Below are 23,318 nucleotides of genomic sequence, written 5' to 3' on the forward strand. Positions count from 1 at the left end.
TAAATGAAATAGAGGGGAGCGAACTATCAGATATGGAATTCAAAACATGGATTATGGAGAAGCTGAATGAGCTCAGCGGAAACTTCAAAGAACTCCAGAAAAACTACAAGGAACTCACAGAAAATTACGTGAGCATGAAAAAGGACATAGAAGCTATCAATAAGAGCCAGGAGGAAATGAAAAATACGATCTCTGAATTGAAGAACACAGTAGAAGGAATTAAAAGCAGGCTAGAGGAAGCAGAAGATCGGATCAGCGAGCTGGAGGACAACCTACACAAAAACTCCCAGACAATGCAACAAAATGAAAAAAGACTGAACAAGACTGAAGAGGTTCTAAGACAGCTGCAGGACAACATGAAACGTAATAATATCCGTATCATAGGAATTCCAGAAGGAGAAGAAGAAGAGCAAGGGATAGAAAACCTCTTTGAAAAACTAATGACAGAAAACTTTCCTAACATGACGAGAGAAAGAGTCACGCAAGTCCAGGAAGCACAGAGGGTCCCAATGAAGATGAACCCCAACAGGCCCACCTCAAGACACATCATAATTAAAATGGCAACATTCAAAGACAAAGAGAGGATCCTAAAAGCAGCAAGAGAAAAACAACTAATAACATACAAGGGTACTCCAATAAGGCTATCATCAGATTTCTCAGCAGAAACACTACAAGCCAGAAGGGAATGGCAAAAAGTATTCCAAGCAATGAAAAACAAAGGCCTACAACCTAGAATACTATACCCAGCAAAGCTCTCATTCAAAATGGAGGGTGAAATAAGGAGCTTCCAAGACAAAAGAAGGCTAAAAGAATACATCTCCACCAAACCAGCAATGCAAGAGATGCTAAAAGGTCTGCTCTAAGAAGATAAAGAAACAGAGAGAGACAGAGAAGAACACGAGTACAAAGGGGAAAAATGACAATGAATAAGTACTTATCAGTAATAACCTTAAATGTAAATGGATTAAATGCTCCAATTAAAAGACATAGGGTAGCTGAATGGATTAGAAAGAATGACCCACATATATGCTGTCTACAAGAGACCCACCTTAAAACAAAAGATCTACACAGACTGAAAGTAAAGGGATGGAAAAATGTATTCCAAGCAAATGGACATGAAAAAAAAGCCGGGGTAGCAATACTTATATCAGACAAAACAGATTTCACAGCAAAGTCCATAAAAAGAGACAAAGAAGGGCATTTCATAATACTTAAGGGAAAAATCCATCAAGAAGATATAACCCTTATAAATATATATGCACCAAACTTAGGAGCACCCAAATATGTAAGGAAACTTTTGAAAGACTCCAAGAAAGATATAGACAACAACACACTCATAGTAGGGGACTTTAACACCCCATTGTCAACAATGGACAGATCTTCGAAGCAAAGAAACACCAAAGATATGGAGGCACTGAACAACACTCTAGATCAAATGGACTTAGTCGATATATATAGAAGTTTTCACCCCAAAGAAGCAAAATATACATACTTCTCAAGTGCACATGGAACATTTTCAAAGATAGACCACATGGTAGGACACAAAACAAGCCTTAACAAATTCAAGAAAATTGAAATTATATCAAGCATCTTCTCAGATCACAATGGCTTAAAATTGGAAATCAACCTCAAGGAAAAAACTCAAAAACATTCAAACTCATGGAGAATGAATAACATGCTATTAAATAATGAATGGGTTAACAATGACATCAAGGAAGAAATCAAAAAGTTTCTGGAAACTAATGATAATGAACACACAACAACCCAAAACCTATGGGATACAGCGAAAGCAGTCCTAAGAGGAAAGTTCATAGCAATACAGGCCTACCTAAAAAAGCTAGAGGAATATCTAATAAAAAATTTAACCCTACAGCTACAAGATCTAGAGGAAGAACAACAAGCAAAGCCCAGATCAAGTAGAAGGAAGGAAATCATCAAGATCAGAGCAGAATTAAATGACATAGAGTCTAAACTAACAATTCAAAAGATCAACAAAAGTAGGAGCTGGTTCTTTGAAAAAATAAACAAAATTGACAAGCCTTTAAGCAGGCTCATCAAGAAAAAAAGAGAGAGGACCCAAATAAATAAAATCAGAAATGAAAGAGGAGAAATCACAACTGATACCACAGAAATACAAAGGATTATAAGAAATTATTATGAACAACTGTATGGCAAGAAATTTGACAACCTAGAGGAAATGGACAGATTCCTGGAAACCTATAGTCTTCCCAAACTGAATCAAGAAGAAGCAGAAAGTCTGAATAGACCAATAACAGCTAGTGAAATTGAAGCAGTAATCAAAAAACTCCCAGCACACAAAAGCCCTGGACCGGATGGCTTCACAAGTGAATTCTACAAAACATTTAGGAAAGAACTAACTCCTATCCTTCTCAGACTATTCCAAAAGATACAAGAAGAGGGAAGACTGCCAAACTCATTCTATGAAGCCAGTATAACCCTAATTCCAAAACCAGGTCAAGACACAACAAAGAAAGAAAACTACAGGCCAATATCGCTGATGAACATAGATGCTAAAATCCTCAACAAAATATTGGCAAACCGGATCCAGCAACACATTAGAAAGATCATACACCACGATCAAGTAGGATTCATCCCAGGGATGCAAGGATGGTTTAACATTCGCAAATCAATAAACGTAATACACCACATAAACAAAATGAAAGACAAAAACCACATGATAATATCAATAGATGCAGAAAAAGCATTTGATAAAGTACAACACCCATTTATGATAAAAACTCTCAGCAAAATGGGAATAGAGGGAGCATACCTCAACATAATAAAGGCCATATATGAGAAACCTGAAGCCAACATCATACTCAATGGGCAAAAACTGAGAGCATTCCCCCTGAGATCAGGAACAAGACAAGGATGTCCGCTCTCCCCACTCCTATTCAACATAGTCTTGGAAGTTCTAGCCACCGCAATCAGACAAGAAAGAGAAATAAAAGGCATCCAAATTGGAAAAGAGGAAGTAAAACTGTCATTATTTGCAGATGACATGATAGTGTACATAGAAAACCCTATAGACTCCACAAAAAAACTACTCGACCTAATAAGTGAATTCGGCAAAATAGCAGGATACAAAGTCAATATTAAGAAATCAAAGGCATTTTTATACACCAACAATAAAAACTCAGAGATAGAAACTGAAAGAAAAATTCAATTTACCATAGCAACAAGAAAAATAAAATACCTAGGAATAAACTTAACCAAGGAGGTAAAAGACCTGTACTCAGAAAACTACATAACATTGAAGAAAGAAATTAAAGAAGATACAAATAAATGGAAGCATATACCATGCTCATGGATGGGAAGAATCAACATCATTAAAATGTCCATACTACCCAAAGCAATTTATAGATTCAATGCAATCCCTATTAAAATACCAGCAACATATTTCACAGACCTAGAACAAATACTTCAAAAATTTATATGGAACCAAAAAAGAGCCCGAATAGCCACAGCAATTTTGAGGAAGAAGAACACAGTAGGAGGAATCACAATACCTGATATCAAACTATACTACAAGGCCACGGTAATCAAAACAGTCTGGTACTGGCATAAAAACAGACATATAGATCAATGGAACAGAATAGAGAGCCCAGAAATAAACCCAGGTTCATATGGTCAACTAATATTTGACAAAGGGGGAAAGAACATCAAATGGAGTGAAAAGAGCCTCTTCAACAAATGGTGTTGGGAGAACTGGACAGGGACATGCAAAAAAATGAAACTAGACCACCAACTTACACCATACACCAGAATAAACTCAAAATGGATCAAAGACTTAAATGTAAGCCGTGATACCATAAAAGTCCTAGAGGAAAAAATAGGCAGGAAAATTTCAGATATCCCACGTAGCAACATTTTCACTGATATATCTCCTAAGGCAAGGGAAATAAAGGAAAGAATAAACAAATGGGACTACATCAAACTAAAAAGTTTCTGCTCAGCTAAAGAAAACATCAGCAAGATGAAAAGGAAACCAACCATATGGGAAAATATATTCGCCAATGACATCTCAGACAAGGGATTGATCTCCAAAATGTATAAAGAACTCATACGACTCAACACCAAGAAGACAGACAACCCAATTAAAAAATGGGCAAAGGACCTGAACAAACACTTCTCCAAAGAAGACATACAGAGGGCCCATAGACATATGAAAATATGCTCAACATCACTAGCCATCAGAGAGATGCAAATAAAAACCACAATGAGATACCACCTCACACCAGTCAGAATGGCCATAATCAACAAATCAACAAACAACTTGTGCTGGAGAGGATGCGGAGAAACGGGAACCCTGGTGCATTGCTGGTGGGAATGCAGACTGGTGCAGCCACTATGGAAAACAGTTTGGAATTTCCTCAAAAAACTAAAAATGGAACTGCCTTTTGAACCAGCAATTCCATTACTGGGATTATATCCGAAAAATCCTGAAACACCAATTCAAAAGAACCTATGCACTCCAATGTTCATAGCAGCACTATTTACAATAGCCAAGTGCTGGAAACAACCTAAATGCCCATCTGTAGATGAGTGGATCAAAAAACTGTGGTACATTTACACAATGGAGTTCTATGTAGCAGAAAGAAAGAAGGAACTTCTACCATTTGCAACAACATGGATGGAACTAGAGAGAATTATGCTTAGCGAAATAAGCCAGGCAACGAAAGAAAAATACGTTATGCTGTCACCTATTACAGGAAACTAATGAACAACACAAACAAATGAGCAAAATTGAACCAGAGCCTTTGACTGGAATGTCAAGCCTAAAGGAGACATGCTTGGCCTCATGTTGTTACCAAAAAGCCCTAAGGAACTGGGAATGACTTTCAAAGGTAATAAAAGCCCGCGAAATAAAAGGCCTGCTGCCATGGTTGGTTGTGCGGTCCACAGCAATCTCTCCAGGGAAGGAACGAAGATTGTTTTCCTGAAAGATGGCTAGAAGGGACCTTAAGGCACAATGGAAAACCAGAAAGACTTGGAAAGGACAGGTGTGTACAGGCAAGGATGAATGCCAGGTATGTGGCCCAGCTTCTGTGCACTGAAGAGCAGACTGAGGGCCACCCTAAATGTTCCTTGGGTAAGTTCCAGCAAAACAGAACTAAAGATCATAAGTGATCATTTGCTGCTCTTGTTATGCTTATGCAAATGAACAGGATAAATTAAAAATGGACTTAATGTAGTCCCTTTAAAGACAAGGAGAGTAATCTTAGGGAGAAAAATCAGTATTCAAGGAAAATCACAATGATCAGTGGCAGACTGTAAAGTAGGGCAGCTAACCGTCTTAAAAGTTTCTTCTCATTTAAAAAATGGTTTCACTTGAAAATTAAACCATATCTGTGATATCACCAAAGAGATTCAAGTTGCAGGCAAGTAGAATGTCAAGTGCCTTGCAACTGTATGTCTTCCCAATAAGACAGTCTTACAGATTTAGAGACTTTTTTGTTGGTTATGTTACATAAATTAACGTGTTTTCTGTTTTCAAAGGGCATAAGCCTATGACCGCATTACCTGAGTGATTGTCTGTACGCATAAGCCTCACTTAATCCTCTCTGCAGCGCTGCCTCCGGAGACTCAACAGTTTGGCTGAACTAAATGGCTGAGTTGGTGAAGAATGGGGTGGTCTGTGGGCTTCACTTTAAAACTGAATTCTCTTTTCTATCCTAATGGCTTGGACAGAAAGGGCCCAGAGGTCTGAGAGGGGGGAAACATAAACTATTTCCCTCAGCCCAAACTAAATAAAATGGGCAAAAGGGTTTTGGACAGGAGAGATGTGCCTAGCACACCTTCCTCCAAAGAAGCCCTTTTCTTTTTTTTTTTTTTTCTCCTAATGTGGAACATTGAAAAATTAATCCCTGCCTTTTGCCACCTAGTAGTTATGGATTGAATGATGCTTTTTAACCCTTTTTACCAAATCTGTTGCCCCCAGAACACAACAAGGATGCCAGCCTGCTAAACCAAGCACGCCGTTGTCCGGAGACAGCCAACTGACCTGGAGTCTGCATGATCCTTCCCCATGTGGGAAGGCCACCCTCCCCTCCACACCCCCACTCTTATTAGGGATTTCTGGACCCAAGGGTAGGTAGGACGACGACCATGTCCAGCTTGAAGCAGCTAGAGGAGCTTGAGACCTTCGCCCATTGTCCTTTACAAGATTACAAAGGGTCTTAATATCTGAGAGGGAGGGATAGTTATTTTTTACGAACCATGGGTATGGACTTGGGGGGGGATGCTGGGGGAGGGAGATACTGGGTGGAGGGGAGTAAAGGGGAAAAAATTGGAACTACTGTAACAGCATAATCAATAAAATATATTAAAAAAAAAAATAAATAAATGTAATGTCCAAAGTAGTCATCCAACAATATATAGGAAGAACTCTTAAACAGCATTATTTACTATTGTAATCATAAGAATTATGAATCAGAGAATATTTTAATTTAAAGAACACCATGAATTTCTTGGGGATATAGATAAGTAAGTTAAATTGAATCAAGAAAAATTAAAGTCAATTATAAAACTAAGCAAAACACAGAAAAGCCAATAACATGTTTATTATTCAAAACTATTGAAAATACATCTTAGCCCTGACAGTGTGGCTCTGTTAGTTGGGCGTCATCCCGTAAAGCAAAAGGTTGCCAGTTTGATTGCCACTTAGAGCACACAGCTGGGTTGTGGGTTCAGCCCCTGGTCGGATGCGTATGAAGAGCATCCGATTAATGTTTCTCTCTCATTCACATTGATGTTTCTCTTCCTCTCTTTCTCCCTCCTTTCCCCTCTCTCTAAAAAAATATAAAAAATTTTAAAAAAGACATCTTAGACATATTCATTGGATGTTAAAGCTTAGAAGGATCAGATCAGTTCTTACCATCAAACTTGTCATATTTTAAATGACCATTGGCTTCTAGCACAGGAGGGATACTTGACACAGTGTCTTCAGCTTCCCCATCACTTGCTAATTCTTGCTTAAGTTTGGTATTTAACCAGTCATTGACCAGCTCCTGAGCTATCAATAAAACAAGAACATTGTTATAATATTTCAATTACTTCATAGACCTTTCTTCATTCACTATTTTCATTCATTCAATAAATATTAATGAGCATCAATCATGTCTAGATATACTGTTATTGATGCTAGGAATAAAGCAGTGAACAAAACAGGAAAAATAAAACCTACCATCATGAAGCTTACATTCTAATTGGGGAATAGAGATCATAAACAAGTCAGAAAAACAGAGCAGGAGAAAAAGAAATTGTATACAAGAAATGGAAGATAGGGTGGTTAAAGGAGGCTTCACTGAAGAGATATTTGAGCAAAGGGAAGGGAGTGAGGGTGTGAGCCATATGGCTATGGAAGGGATATTACTCATGCCTAAGGCAGGAGAGTGCCTAGTGTGCTGGAGAGACAGTAAGGAGGCAGTGTGGCTGGAGAGGAGTGAGTGAAGGGGATTGGGAGAAAGAGTAGAAAATGAGGTGGCAGTGGTAATATGGGGGTTAGGTTTAGAGCAGTGGTTCTAGATTGGGGCAGATCTGTGCTCCTGAAGCCATTTTTGGTTGTCACAGCCAGAGAAGGTGATACTTAGCAGGTAGCGACTATGGATGCTGCTAAATATCCTACAATGCACACGGCAGCACCAACAAAAATTATCTGGCACGAAATGTCAATAATGCTGAGGTTGAAAACCCTTTCTTTAGTCTTGACACCATTCTAGGTACTTTGGCTTTTACTCTGAATGCAATGGGAAGCCACAGGAGGGTTGTGAGCAGAGATCCTCTGCCTACTGTGTTATAGTAGACTGTAGGGGGATACACATGGAGGCAGGGCACACCACTTCAGAGACAAGCGCAATTATCTAGGAGAGGGGTGATGATGGCCCGGACCTGGAGTAGAGGTATTACAAATGCTCATATTCTAAAGAATGATGTTTTGAGGTAAAGTTGACATGATTTGCTGATGGACTGGATATGGGACATGACAGAAAGAAATCTACAAGTTTCCGGCCTTAGCAATTGCAAGAATGGAGATACCACTTACTGAGCCAGGGAAGACCAAGGGAACAGCAGGTTGGGGGGAAGGTCAGGAGTTCAGTTTTAGACTTGCTAGGTTTGAGATGCTTATGAGACACCCAAATAGGGATGTCAAATACATATTTCAGGGGAGAAGTCCAAGCTGAAGAAATAAATATGGGTGTTGTCAGCATACAGATGGTACTTAAAGCTGTAGATATGGATGGAGTTGCCAGAGGAAGGTAGATAGAGACTGGTTCAAGGACTAACCCTGAGGAACTCCAGTATTTAGAGGCTGCAGAGATAAGGCAGAAACAGGAAAGCAAACTAGGAGGGAGCAGTCATTGAAATAGGAGAAAAAACTTGAGTGTGATATTCTGGAAGCCAATTCCATTTGGATTTCTTTCCTAGAGATATCCAGAAAAATCTTCTTAAATGTATAGGTGAGACAATGTTTACTTTAGTATTACCTTCATCATCATTATCATCATTATCAAACAGTTCTTACGGGTAGGACATAGGGGTTTCAAAGAAGAAAAATGTCTACAAGGGGGGAAATACCCTCCAAAAAAACAGAATTTAGTTATAAAAAATTGTGAATTTATTTTTACATGTTTAAAGTTCAGTCACCTTCAAAGTAATCTCCATTTGATGCAATACATCTATTGAGATGTTTTTCCACTGCTCAAAACAATTTTTTAACTCGTTGATTTTGATGTCTTTTAGTGCTTTCGCCACTTTTTGTTTCACTTCTTCCACATCAGCAAAACATTTCCCTTTGAGGGCTTCTTTCATCCGGGGAAACAAACAAAGTAGCTTGGGGCAAGATCAGGTGAACAGGGAGGGTGGGGCATGGAAGTCATGCCATTTTTGGTCAGAAACTGCTGAACACTCAGCTCAGTGTTGGCAGGTGCACTCATAAATCACCCATCATGAAATGGGTGAATACATTGAAGAGTTTTCAAAAAAATCCACAGAAGCATAATGCAGCCCCTCGCAACACCAGCTGGTCCACCGATACAGATGCGTTCCTAGAACACTCACCTAGCAGGGGAATCCTGTACTACAAGCAGCCTGCCCTCCAGAAAATAATTGTTTTTTGGGGAGGGTTCCCCCCTCATGTCAGCGTTATCTTCATAATTATTGTAATTATCACATAGCTCTGAGAGAATGGAATGTTTCTATATATTAAATTATGCTAAAAGGCACATAATATAGATAGGTAAGTATGACATGTAAAACAGGAAAAATGAATCAAGGTAGTAGAAGGTACATGTAAAAAGTATACTAGCAACAAACAGTATTTGCTTTCAGAGGAAAGCAGAGAAAGGGAACAGATATTTATTAAGTAACCCTGTATATGATACTTCAGGTATTTATGTATATAATTTATGTATAGAATAATTCAGATATACTAAACACAATTTATTGTTAAACAAGAGCTTGACAGTAGCCCCCCCGCCCCCTTATCTATGGGAGAAATGTTCCAAGAGCCCCAGTGAATGCCTGGAATATTGGATAGTACCAAATGCTATAAGTACTGTTTTTTCCTATACATACATACCTACAATAAAGTTTAGTTTATAATTAGGCACAATAAAAGATTAAAAATAATGGTAAAAATAGAAGTTATAACTCTGTACTGTGATAAAAGTTTTGTGAATGTAGTCTCTTTCAAAATTGTTCTACTCACCTTTTTACTTAAAGGAAGCACTTAGAGCTTCTTTGGTGCATCTGAATTGCCAGCATCACTACTCTTGTACTTTGGGGCCGTTATTAAGTGAAATAAAGGTTACTTGAACACAAACACTGTGATACTATGGCAGACAGCTTCTAAATGACTGACAGGAGGGTAGCAGTTATGTTCTGTGTGGATAAGCTAGACAAAGGGATGATTCACATTAAGACAAAGCAGGCAAGTTAAAATTTATGAATTGTTTATTTATGGGATTTACCATTTAATATTTTTGGACTGAGGTTGACTGCAGGTAACTGGAATTGTGGAAAGCAAAAGCACGGATAAGGGGGACTACTATACTATGAAGTGTTACCAAAGAACAAAACTGGGAACTTCCCTTAGAGTGTTCAAACGTAGGAACTCCTCACGTTGGGTCAGAGGAAGGGTATGGAAGGCTAGCTTAAAGGGGAATTTCTCAAGAATGCTCCTCAGAACACTAGTTCTTGTAGAATATTAACAGATAGATGATGAGAGAAGAAAAAACGATAAAAACCTTCAAAAACCACATTCTGTCCATATACCACTACTTCCTAATGTGGTCACTAGTTTCCCAGGATAGTAAGAGGTATTTCTGGATAAAGAGTTTTGTGGAGTAGGAAGTAAAAAAAATTTTAACCGCAGGACTTCTCAGAAACCTTAAAAGGCTAAAGTATGTTGAGTATTTCTATTGGTGGAATGGAAAGTAGGATGGGTAAGACATACCATGCCAATTTCTGAATCAAACTCCTTTCTCCGTCTCCAGTACTTCCAACAACCCAAGACCAAGGACCATTACTGCTGCCCAAACCACTGCAATAACTTCCCACTGTTCTATGTTTTTCCTCTTTTACTCCCCTATAATCCATTTTTCACTCATTAAAAAATTACCCTATTATACCTCTCTGCTTAGAACCTTTCAATGATGCCTCATCATACTCAGAATAAAGTCTAAATTCTTCTTCCAGGTATATAAGGCCCTGTGTGACATGTCTTCTGTGCATTTCTGCAAGCTCATTTCCACTGGGAAGCTCCAGCCACACTGGTTATCCTTCAGCTCTTGAAGCTTCTCTGTAGTTTAGCTCTTTTTTTAAATTTTAAATAAGTATATTTTATTGATTATACTATTACAGTTTCCCCCTTTGTCCCCCTCCACCCAGTACCCCTCTTCCCTCCAGTAGCTTCCCCCCCCCCCCCATTAGTTCATGTCCATGGCTCATACAAGTAAGTTCTTTGGCTTTTCCATTTCCATACTGTGTTTAACATCCCCATCTATGTTGCACCTATCAATTATGCTTCTTGATCCCTGTACCTTTCCCCCATTCTCCCCCTTCCCCCTCCCAGCTGATAACCCTCCAAATGATCCCCATACCTATGATTCTGTTCCTGTTCTGGGTTTTCGCTTCATTTCTTTTTTAGATTCAATTGTTGATAACTGTGAGTTTCTTGTCATTTAAAAAATAATAATTTAGTTATTTATTTGTCTGTTTATTTATTTATTTTTAGAGAGAGGGGAAAGGAGAAAGAGGGGGAAAGAAGCATCACTGTGTGGTTGCCTCTCACTTGAGCCCTCAACTGGGGACCTGTCATGCAACCTAGTTATGTGCCCTGACTGGGAATCGAACCAGCGACATTTGGTTGGCAGGCCAACACTCAATCCACTGAGCCACACCAGCCAGGTTCTCTCGTCATTTTAATGTTCATAGTTTTGACCTTCTTTTCCTTAAATAAGTCCCTTTAACATTTCATATAATAATGGCTTGGTAACAGTACACTTCTTTAGCTTTACCTTGTCTGGGAAGCACTTTATCTGCCCTTCCATTCTAAATGATAGCTTTGCTGGATAGAGTAATTTCATTTGTAGGTCCTTGCTTCTCATCACTTTGAATACTTCTTGCCAGTCCCTTCTTGCCTGCAAAGTTTCTTTTGAGAAATCAGCTGAGTCTTATGGGAACTCCTTTGTTGCTAACTCTGCTTTTTCTTTCTGCTTTTAAGATTCTCTCTTTAACTTTTGGCATTTTACTTATGAGGTCTCAGTGTGGTCCTCTTTGGGTCCAACTTATTCAGAACTCTCTGTGCTTCCTGGACTTGCATGTCTATTTCCTTTGCCATATTAGGGAAGTTTTCTTTCATTATTTTTTCAAATAAATTTCAATTTCTTGCTCTTCCTCTTCTCCTTCTGGCATCCCTATAATTAGGATGTTGTCACTTCTGGAGATGTCCCAGAGTCTTCTTTACCTGTCCTTGTTTTTTGAATTCTTCTTTCTTCAATCTATTCTGGTTGAATGTTTATTTCTTCCTTATGTTCCAAATCACTGATTTGAATCCTGGCTTTCTTCTCTTCATTGTTGGTTCCCTGTGGATTTTCTTTATTTCACTTAGTGTAGCTTTCATTTCTTCCCTTATATTTTTTCTGTACTCAATGAGTTTCTGAGCATCCTGATCACCAGTGTTTTGAACTCTGCATCTGATATGTTGGTTATCTGTTTCATTTAGTTCTTTTTCTGTTGTTTTGTTCTACTCTTTCATTTGGGCCATATTTCTTTGTCTCCTCAATTTGGCTGCTCCCTGTGTTTGTTTCTGTGTTTTAGGTAGAGCTACTTTGACTTCTTGTCTTAGTGGACCTGTTAAGTTGTTTGGGATAGAGCTTAGGCATCTGCCAAGGTGGGGCAACCTACTTCACCGCTTTGGGGTTGGAGAGGGGACAATGCTGCTGCCTGGCTTCTGGAGTCTTGCTGGGCACTCGCCCCATTTCCAGTCACTTCACCCACTGGCACACTTCCAGCTGTTGCCCTTATGGTGATTCCCAGAGTGGGTAGCTTTGTGTACATTTTAAGCCCATGCGGGTGCTTTAAATAGACTCTCCTGAGAAACCAGCAGTTTCTTCTGCTGCACTAACTTCCACTGGTTTTTCCAGCCAGAAGTTGTGAGGCTTTATCTTTCTGGCACTGCAACACTGGGTTGTATGTCTGGCCTGGGGCTGGGATCGCTTGCTCCCAAGGTTTCCCTCCTGATTTTTATCCACCACACATGACTATGGATCTGCCCATTCCACTTCTGCCACCGTCATCTTTGCCACACAGCATCGTCTCTGCCCCAACTCCCTGTCTCCATCCCTCCTACTCATCTGGCTGAATTTGGCTTCTTTAAATCCTTGGTTGTTGATTTATATACAGTTCGATTTTCTGGAAGTTCTTGGTGTTTTTTGTTTCAAGCTTAGTTGTGATTCTTCTTGTGGTTGCTCGAGGTGAAGTGTGTCTACCTATGCCTCCATCTTGACTGGAAGTGTACTTTAGCTCCTGATGCCACCTTTCCCTCAGTCTGGGATGCTCTTCCTTCACCATGCTCAGATGGCTCCTTCTTGTTATTCAGGTCCAAACTCGAATGACTTTTCTTTATTCCTACACTACAATGTATACTCCATAAAAGCAAAGGCTTTGCCTGTCTTGTTCATATTATGTTCCTCTAGTACCTAAAATAGTTCCTGACACTGAATAGTATTTAAATATATGGGTGTTGAATAAAAGAAGAAATAGACTGAATAACTACAGACATAAATAATCAAGATGGAAGCTGGCTTCCAGGACATGGTACTGACTTTTTTCCTATCTCTATGGCCTCTTCTTCCCACTCTTTTTTGATAGTTCCTTCTAATCTCTTCAACCCTAAACAGTGGAGTTAGTCAGGGCATCAGTAATTCAAATACTAAATTCCAGAGGAGTAAATGCTTTGGGGAGGTAGGGAGGTTAGATTAGTTTTAGACTCCCTTCAAAAGGACCAAAGTTGAATTATAAACTAGTGGTCAAATTCGCAAGCTGCCCTCTGTGCCACATGACTAATACCTTCCAACACCCATTAGTTAACTATGTTATGCCAAATTGCCTCTGGCTGTGGTTCTATTTCAGAAGACAAAATGGGCCTTAAATACAGCTTTTCTTGTAATGCTTAGTTAATTCCAGAGTAAATTAGCTTTAGGGCAGTAAAATAAACAAAAATTAAGAACAAGAAAAAGAAAGGCTTTCTTTCTATAATTTAAAATTCATTATAGGTTATGCTTTAAAAAGTTATAGTCCAAAGAACTGTTAACCTCGCAGGAGAAGAATGTATTCTCTCACCTTCTGCATAGACTTCATCATGATCCTCTACTTGCTCAGATGCTTCCAAATCTATAATTTGGCCCCAAAGCCTTCTGGATAAATCTGAATTTCCAGCAGAAAATGCTTTTGAAACTCCAAATTCTGAAGCTTTCTCCACTTTCTTTAATATAACAGAAAAAAAATCCATTAAGATGACAACCTTGTGCACAGTTAGAAAATTTCTCTCCAACCCTCAAGAATCTGATATTTTACTAGCTACCAAAATACTTTCACTTTTCCATTTCTGCAGGAACTGAGGCTTAAACATTCATCCCAAATAATTTCATTCATTAAACATGAAATTAATTACAGTATTTTACCAAGTTTTAACAGACATTCACAATGTTTATATTCAAACAAAATGTTATTTAAACTTTAGATAACTTTTGTTGAGCATTAGATATGGAATTCTGACACCTGCATATTTTATTTTAAATAAAAAATACAATATTAGTTTCTATGTTACTAAAATTTGCATATGAATGTGAGCCGGAGGCAGAGTAGCTATACTTCCTCAAATTACTACTCCAAAAGAAACAGTCCACCATATCGATAAACTATAGGTTCAATAAAATTTGCATAAACAATCTTTGGACTGTAGTATTCAGAGTATTTTAACTCCCAGTAAGAATACTAAAAACATGGTCAAATTCAGGGGACTGGGGGAGGGGTTGGCAGAGGTGGACAAATTTTCTCAGCATTTTAGCTTACCTACAGAGTATAAAAGCACTTATTTTACAATTAAACCCCCACTTTTCCCCTCTTCTCTTCTCTTCTCTACAAACCTGCTTTCCTCGTTGTCTGCTGTGTTCCCAGTTTTCTAACTTGGGTAATGACAACTCCATCTTTCAGTTCCTCGAAAACCTTCTTGAATATGCTGTTTTTCTCTTCCTCTTTCTTACCTCACATACAATATATCAGCAAAACTGTTGACTCTACATTCAAAACATATCCAGGATCTGGCCCTTTCTCGTTACCTCTACTGCTATTATACTAGTTCAAGGCACCACAATTTCCTGACAGGTTTTCTGTAATAGCCTCCCACCACAGCAGCCAGAGAGATGCCTTCAAATGAAAGGCATAACATGTCAAAACTCCACTCAAAACCCTTCCATGATTTCCCATGCCATTCAACTCAGTAAGTCTAAGTCCTTAAAATGTGCTTCAAAATCCTGCACAACCAGGCCCTTTATGAGTTCTCCTACCTCCTCCTCTGCTACTCTTCCCATTGCTCCCTCGACTTCAGGCACACTAACCTCCTTATTCCATCCACCTCAAATCAAGTATGCCAAGCACAGTCCCACCTCAGGACCTTTGCACTGAACTTCCCCTCTGATGACTGTTCTCCCCCAGATATCTGTATAACTTTCCCTCACCCCCAACCCCAAATCCTTACTCAGACATTCACTTTGTAGTAAGGCCTTCTCTGACCACCCTATATGAAATTGTAACCATTCTCCTCATGGCTCTCCTTATTCCCCTTCTGCTTTGACGTTATAGCACTTATGACCTTATAACATATTTGACATTTGTTGCTCCTCCTAAGTAGAATGTAAACAGGAATTTTTGCCTTTTACATGCATGAAACTCCTAGCACCTAGAACAGTCATATAACAAGTGCCCCCAAATATTTGTTAAGAAAATGAATATGAATAAATAAAAAATTTATTTAAAAAAACTGCATTTTCCCATAGTTTATACTGTCATTTGCCCTATTTTGAAAATTATTTTTACTCTTGCAAAACTTAACATGGGCTTTCCATTTTAAGTATCAAGGTTTTCATACATTAAGTTTAAATTGGAAGCAGAGGAATCAAGTTAAAAGTCAATGGTGATTTGAAAAAGATGTAAAAAGTAGAACACATAGGAAAGGATATGATAGTGGTTGGCATATGTCATTTATTGGATGGTTACAAAATGCTTGGTACATAGTCCTTCCCTTTAAGGTTCTTAAATTCTAAGACAGCAAGATGAATTTCATATATTGTATGTGGTTATATGAATATACATATAAATGTAAATGATGTACATATAAATCAACCAACTTTCTTTTTTTTACGTATATTTTATTGATTATATTGTTACAGTATCACAATTTTTTTTCCTCTTTGCTCCCCTCTGCCTAGTACACCCCCCCTTCCCTCCAGCAATCCTACCCCCCTTAGTTCATGTTCACGGGTCGTGCATATCAATTCTTTGGCTTCACCCTTTCCTATATTATTCTTAATTTCCCCTGTCTACTTTGTACCAAGCAATTACGCTTCTTAATCCCTGCACCATTTCCACATTTCTTCCCCTTCCTCCTCCCAGCTGATAACCCTGCAAATGACTTCCATGCCTATGATTCTATTTCTATTCTGGTTCACTTTGTTGAATTTTGTTTTTATTTTTTCAGATTAAGTTGTTGATAGTTGTGAGTTTGTTGTCATTTTAGTGTTCATAGTTTTGACCTTTTTCTTAAGTAAGTCCCTTTAACATTTCATATAATAATGGCTTGGTGATGATGAATTCTTTTAGCTTTACCTTGTCTGGGAAGCACTTCATCTTCCCTTCCATTCTAAATGATAGCTTTGCCGGATAGAGTAATCTTGGTTGTAGGTCCTTGCTTTTCATCACTTTGAATACTTCTTGCCAGACCCTCTTGCCTGCAAAGTTTCTTTTGAGAAAGCAGCTGACAGTCTTATAGGCACCCCTTTGTAGGTAACTCTCTGCTTTTCTCTTGCTGCTTTTAAGATTCTCACTTTATCTTGAATCTTCGGCATTTTAATTATGATGTGTCTTGGTGTGGTCCTCTTTGGGTCTAGCTTGTCTAGGACTCTTGAATCCTGGGCTTGTATGTCTATTTCCTTTGCCAAATTTGGGGAGTTTTCCTCCATTATTTCTTCAGATAAGCTTTCAATTTCTTGCTCTTCCACTTCTCCTTCTGGCACTCCTATGATTCGGATGTTGGCACGTTTAAAGTTGTCCCAGATGTTCCTAAGTCTCTCCTCATTTTTTTCAACTCTTGTTTCCTCATTCTGTAATGGTTGACTGTTTTTTTCTTCCGTATGTTCCAAATCTTTGATTTGAACCCTGGTTTCCTTCCCTTTACCATTGGTTCTGTGTGAATTTTCCTTTGTTTCACTTAGCAAAGCTTTCACTTCTTTGCTTATGTGTTTGCCGTACTCAAGCACATCTGTCAAGTCTGTGAGCATCTTTATCACCAGTGTTTTAAACTCTGCAGCTGTTAGGTTGGCTATCTCCTTGTTGCTTAGTTCTCCCACTGGAACCTTGATCTGTTCCCTCTTTTGGTCCATATTTCTCTGTCTCATCTTGACAGGCTCCTGTGTTTGTTTGCCTCTGTGTCTTAGGTAGAGCTGTCACTACTGTTACGTTGTAAAGGACAGAGCCTTAGGTATTCATCGGTATGGGCGACCTATTTCACCACGTTGTGGCACTGTATGTGGGGGAGGGGTCTGAGAGGGAACAATGTCACTTGCTCAGCATTCACCCCTTTTCCAGTTACTTCTCCCACTTCCTTATGGGACTGGCGCCCCTCTAGCTATAGCAAATGAGAAATAAGAGACCATTAGATTTGGTCAGTAAGTCATTTATGACAAGTTTCTGTAAGAAATAGAAACTGGAGTAAAATAGTAATTGTGGACATAAGAGGATAATAAAACTACAATGGCAAGGAGTCCACACTATATATCCAAAGGCATTAGATAAGACAAAGAGACTTCTGGCCAAGATGGAGGCCTAGACAGACACGCTGCATTTCCCTCCACAACTAAGAAGGAGTACAACTACCTCAAAACTAGAGACAACCAGAAGTTCCAGAAAATCGAGCTGCATGGAAGTCCAACAAACAAAGACATAAAGAAGAAACACTCATCCAGACAGGTAGGAGGGGGCGAAGCCGGGGCAGAGAGGACGTGGTGGGGTGGTGGCAGGAGCGGTGGCAGTGGCAGGTCAGCAGAAAACACAGACACATGTTTTAAAAAGAAGGGAGGGACACCTGGGGAGTGTTCCCAGCTCCTGACCAGACTACAGAGCTGGGGAAAATCAAGCCTCATTGCTTCTAACTGCAAACCAGTGGGGGTTGGGGAAGAGGAAGAAATTGCCAGTCTCTCAGCAGAGTCTGCTTGTTTAAAAAACCCCCAAGGTCCTAGAATATCTGCAGACTCACCCACTGTCGAATGGCAGCCAGGGCAACAGCTAGAGAGGTGCCAGTCCCATATGAAAGTGGGAGAAGTGCCTGGAAAAGGGGCGAGTGCTGAGCAAGTGGCATTGTTCCCTCTCAGACCCCCCCCTCACATACAGCGCCAAAACGGGGTGAAACTTGTCAACCTGTACTGATGAATATTTAAGGCTCTGACCTTTACAATATAACAGGTGCGACAGCTCTGCCTAAGACACAGAGGCAAACAAACACAGGAGCCTGTCAAATTGAGGAGACAGAAAAGTATGGACCAAAAGGGGGAATGGATCAAGGTTCCAGTGGGAGAACTAAGCAACAAGGAGATAGCCAACCTAACAGATGCAGAGTTTAAAACACTGGTGATAAAGATGCTCACAGGCTTGACAGATGTGCTTGAGTACAGCAAACGCATAAGCAAAGAAGTGAAAGCTTTGCTAAGTGAAACAAAGGAAAATTCACACAAAACTAGTGGTGAAGGGAAGGAAACTAGGGTTCAAATCAATGATTTGGAACATTAAGGAAGAAAAAAACAGTCAACCATTACAGAATGAGGAAACAAGAATTGAAAAAAATGAGAAGAGGCTTAGGAACAACTGGGACAACTTTAAATGTGCAAACATCTGAACCATAGGGGTGGCAGAAGGACAAGAGAAAGCAAGAAATTGAAAGCTTATGTGAAAAAATAATGAAGGAAAACTCCCCAAATTTGGCAAAGAAAATAGACATACAAATCTAGGAAGCACAGAGAGTCCCAAACAAGCTAGACCCAAAAAGGACCACACCAAGACACATCATAATTAAAATGCCAAAGGTTCAAGATAAAGTGAGAATCTTAAAAGCAGCAAGAGAAAAGCAAGAAAGAGGTGCCTATAAGACTCTCAGCTGATTTCTCAAAAGAAACTTTGCAGGCAAGAAGAGACTGGCAACAAATATTCAAGATGATGAAAAGCAAGGACTTAAAACAAAATTACTTTATCCAACAATGGTATCATTTAGAATGGAAGGGAAGATAAATTGCTTCCCAGACAAGGTAAAGCTTAAGGAATTCATCATCACCAAACTATGATTATATGAAATGTCAAAGGGACTTACTTAAGAAAAAGATCAAAATTATGATTGTTAAAATGACATCAAACTCACAACTATCAACAACTGAATCTAAAAAATAAAAACAAAATCCAACTAAGCAAACCAGAAAAAGAACAGAATCATAGGTATGGGGATCATTTGGAGGGTTATCAGCTGGGAGGGGGAAGGGTGAGAAATGTGGAAATGGTGCAGGGACTAAGAAGCATAATCGGTTGGTACAAAATAGACATAGGGAAGTTATGAATAATATAGGAAAGGATGACATTAAAGAACTTATATGCACAACCCATGGACATGAACTAAGGGGCGTGGGATTGTTGGAGGGAAGTGGCGTACTGGGCGGAGGGGAGCAAAGGGGAAAAATTGTGATACTCTAACAACATAATCAATAAAATATACTTAAAAAAAAAAAGATAAAAATTGCATAGCAAGCAGAATGGATGGAGGGATTAAATGAGTACTTATATTTTTTCCAAGACCGGAAAGTTGAGGGTATAATTTAAAAGAGCTATTGTAGAAGCTTTCAAAGAATGATAAAAGGAATGATGAAAGTATAACTGAATCAAGCTAGCTAACAACTCTGTGAAAGAGAAAAATGACTCCACCTATATTGGCAGCCCCTGCCATGTGCTTCTACTATATCCTTAATTCCCCCAACAGCTTTAAGTTGTTTATCCCCCACTGAACTATAAGCTCTGGGAAGGTAGGGACTGTACCTGCCCTGTGCACTGTATTATCTCCAGTGCCCAAAATAGTGGGCTAGCACTTAGCACTTAATAAATACTGGGTGGGTAAATAATAGTTAATAATTATATCTGACCTGGGTTCCATATGGCCTGATGCTCATAATACCTATTAATTTAAATCAGTAACAACTCTTCAAAATACTACTAGACAAAGGACTATTTTCCCAGGAAAATGCTGTATGATTTTAAACCATGTGGTGTACAAATGAATTGAGTATGGCAAGTTGCCAAAATGATACTCAGAAGCATGCACCTCAAGTGGTTTAATGGTATTTCAACTTAAATCGTCGTTGCACTCAAAAACACACATTTCAGGCCTGGAAGAGATCTTAGAGGTTATCTAACTCAATCCCCCACCCCTGCACTGAATGTTCAGACATATTTTTCATTAGTCCTAACATTAAGTGATCATTTAGAATCCACTTGAATATTTCAATGATAGAAAACACAAGGATGCCCACTCCATTTTTGGATAGCTCTAGTCATTCAGATTATTACTTGTTACGCATGCATAGCTTTTACGTGTTGTATTGGTTCCACACCACAGGTTAATGTAACTACAGTATAGTCTTTCCAATGAACTGAGGAAGGCCTCTCCTAAGGCTTCTCTTCTCAACTAAAGAGTATAAAACTAAGGCAACATAGGCAGTCACATGGGAACAAAAACAGCAAAATATGTGCAGTATGGAGACCTATTAGTATGTCTTTTCCATCTGATTATGTCTGACTCTTAACTCTCTTTGTATCTTAATTGTGCAGTACTATATCCTTACAGATACCGTGTCACTCCCGAGTCGGACTGCATAGCCATTCTCGGCGGTGCAGATAGACTCTTGAGAAGCTACACCATCGTCTCTCGAGACGGACGGCTGCCGACGACGACTATATCCTTACCTTAATCCACTGTTCCACATTGTCAGGGTCAAAAGCAGGCTGTCAAAAATATATACAGAACATTAATACACAGCAATATCATTATCACCTTTGCCATTTTAATCTATCCTTCTGACTAAAGTACATGAAAGCGTCCTTTATTCTTTCCCCAAATCATTTCATTAGAAAGTTCAGCAACAAAAGAACACAGAATGATGGTAGGTGGAAGAAACGTGGAGCCTTCTCTGGGACATCTTCTGAATGTTTTCATCTCCTGCCTAGGCCCACCGTATTCTGATTTAATTGGTCTGGCATAAGTATTTTCTCAAGATCCCCAGGATTAAGAGCAAAGATGGAGGAATGCTAGGTATAATATTCCTTGTAAAAACCCCAAAAAACACTGATTAATTAGTCAGATTATTCAAGTGTCACAGAAGCAAATCTGCTTAGAGAAGGGTGTGTGCTTCTCCTCAAGCCTCCTTTTCAGGAGTAGCCTGTAGCAAGAGGCTTTCCTATCTTAACTAGAGCAGGGATATCATTTGGTCCAGTAAGAATTGGGGGGGGGGGGTTGGGTGAAGTGAGGGATAATCAATCTTCTATGGTTTACAAAGCAGAAAATGAAGCAAAAATCCTTTCTTTGGAGTCCTAAAAAAATTGTCCCAATTTTTTACCTTTCATCATCAAGTCTATATTCATAACCTATTTTGGATCCAATCCATTATGGAAATCACATAAATTTCTACCCAGGTCAGTCACATATTAATCAAACAAGTAGTATACCTTTGTTCACTCTGTAACATTCAAAAGCTTGCAGAATTCCCTCTAATAGTCACTTAATGAATAGATAATTGCTTTGCTAATAATTCAGGTGGGTTTTTAAATATACAAGGAAATATCTAAATATGGAGGAAGAAAAGGTATAATACTCCTTCACTTACATAACACTTCACTTTCAAAGCACCTTACAGACAACTAATTAATGCAGCTGTAAATTCTGTTACTGCAACAAAGAACGAGCTCATTCTATTAAAACACAACTGAACTTCGAGGAGGTCTTGTGTTTTCACTCTTTCATCCTCTAGGAAGTAACAATGGGCACTAGCAGCAAAAATCCTTCCTTTGGAGTCCTAAAAAAATTGTCCCAAATTTTTATCTTTCATTGTCAAGTCTATATCCATATCCTATTTTGGATCCAAGCCATTATGGAACTGGTACATTACAATAGGAGCAGACTGTTTCCAACTCTCTAACATCCCAGTCTGCACCCTCCAGTATGTGGGACAATATATTCACCAAGTGGAATATATCCAGTTAATTATTTAGCTGCTATATTCCTAGGGCCCTCAGAAAGATCAGATGTCTATAGATTATATTTTTAAGAAAGTGTAACTTAAGGGTGAAAACAGCTGGTGAAACTTCTCTGGAGCTGAGAGCTGAGAAGCCAGCTCCATTTTGGTACTCTCACCTATATTTAAAGCATTTATTTTTGTGACTGTTAAAAAGGTAGTCTGTGGAAAGCTCACACCATGTGACTGACTTTGCACATGTCATTTACATATAGCTCAAGTTTAAAAATGGGGTTATCAGTTTTCCACGTCTTTGGATGCTAATGCATCAAAGGAGGGAACAAATATAAAGAGGGTCTATTTTTTTTTTAATGTTGGCTGAATTTAGAAATTTTCAAGTGAATTAAGTATTCAATATCCACTTGCATTTCTGAACTCATTTTAAATATTTTGGGTAAAACTAGAGGGATAGGGATATGAGGCAGAAGAAGATCATCTCCTTCCAACAGTTCAGTTCCTTATGATTTGCAAAACATAAAACATAAAAATAATGTGCAGGAACTTCGCTAAAATTGTGGGGGTGGCAGTAAGTAGGAGGCGAAAGAGTTTGTGAATTCTCTCCAACCAGATGGGAACTACCAGATCTCTCCGGTTTGTAAAAAGCGTTAGATGGAAACGGTTCTTCCATAATGCCCACCAAAACCCTAAGGTACCCACACCCCAAAGTTCCTAGGCCCGCTTCACCAGGGCAATGCTGGCTCCAGGTCGGTAAAGGCAAAGGCAGGCCCAGGTAAGGATGCTCTTGGTGGAAGAGGGAGGAAGCACAGGCGGAGCCAGTCCCCGCCCCCCAGAACTCCCGATTGGGACGCATCACCTTGGGACTCAGCTTCCTTGAAAATTGTTTCCAGCGGTTCCGCCCGACCCTCTTCCTTGAGGAGGACCCTTCCTGGGGCGCCAGCTGCATTTTGCAGGTTCAGGCCCGGACCTTGGGCGAAGCTGAAACAGCCGCTCCGCTGCCCAGGCTGCTCCTGGCCCTCCTTGGGAATTGTAGTTCCTCCGCCCCCGAGGAACGCAGCTGTGAGGGCGCCTATGAACCACCACTCCCAGGAGGCTTTGCGCAGGCGGAATGCGTTAGCTCAGTTACTTATGGCAACGGCAACGGTCCCTAGTCCTCGCTTTCACCAAAGTTCGCTTTGAGATTACTTTTGCCTTTTACTGGCGCCCGGTGATGACGAAGTGCTTCCTGATTGGTTCTGC

General features: G+C 39.4%; 1 protein-coding gene across 1 annotated transcript in view; it reads right to left on the minus strand.

The window, feature by feature from the left end:
* Nucleotides 1-23,097, minus strand: part of CCDC191 (coiled-coil domain containing 191) — a 91,789-nt gene extending 68,692 nt beyond the window's left edge. The window contains exons 1-4 of the mRNA XM_090276825.1: nt 22,936-23,097; nt 20,797-20,835; nt 13,867-14,008; nt 6,899-7,036 (exon numbers count right to left, since the gene is read on the minus strand). Coding sequence (XP_090132951.1) covers nt 6,899-7,036; nt 13,867-14,008; nt 20,797-20,835; nt 22,936-23,025 — 409 coding nt within the window. The 5' untranslated portion in view covers nt 23,026-23,097. The remainder of the gene's footprint in view (nt 1-6,898; nt 7,037-13,866; nt 14,009-20,796; nt 20,836-22,935) is intronic.
* Between the last annotated feature and the right edge of the window lie 221 nt (nt 23,098-23,318).

This window comes from Furipterus horrens, unplaced genomic scaffold (genome assembly GCF_987537825.1).
Source record: "Furipterus horrens unplaced genomic scaffold, mFurHor1.1.pri manual_scaffold_1, whole genome shotgun sequence".
Lineage (NCBI taxonomy): Eukaryota > Metazoa > Chordata > Mammalia > Chiroptera > Furipteridae > Furipterus > Furipterus horrens.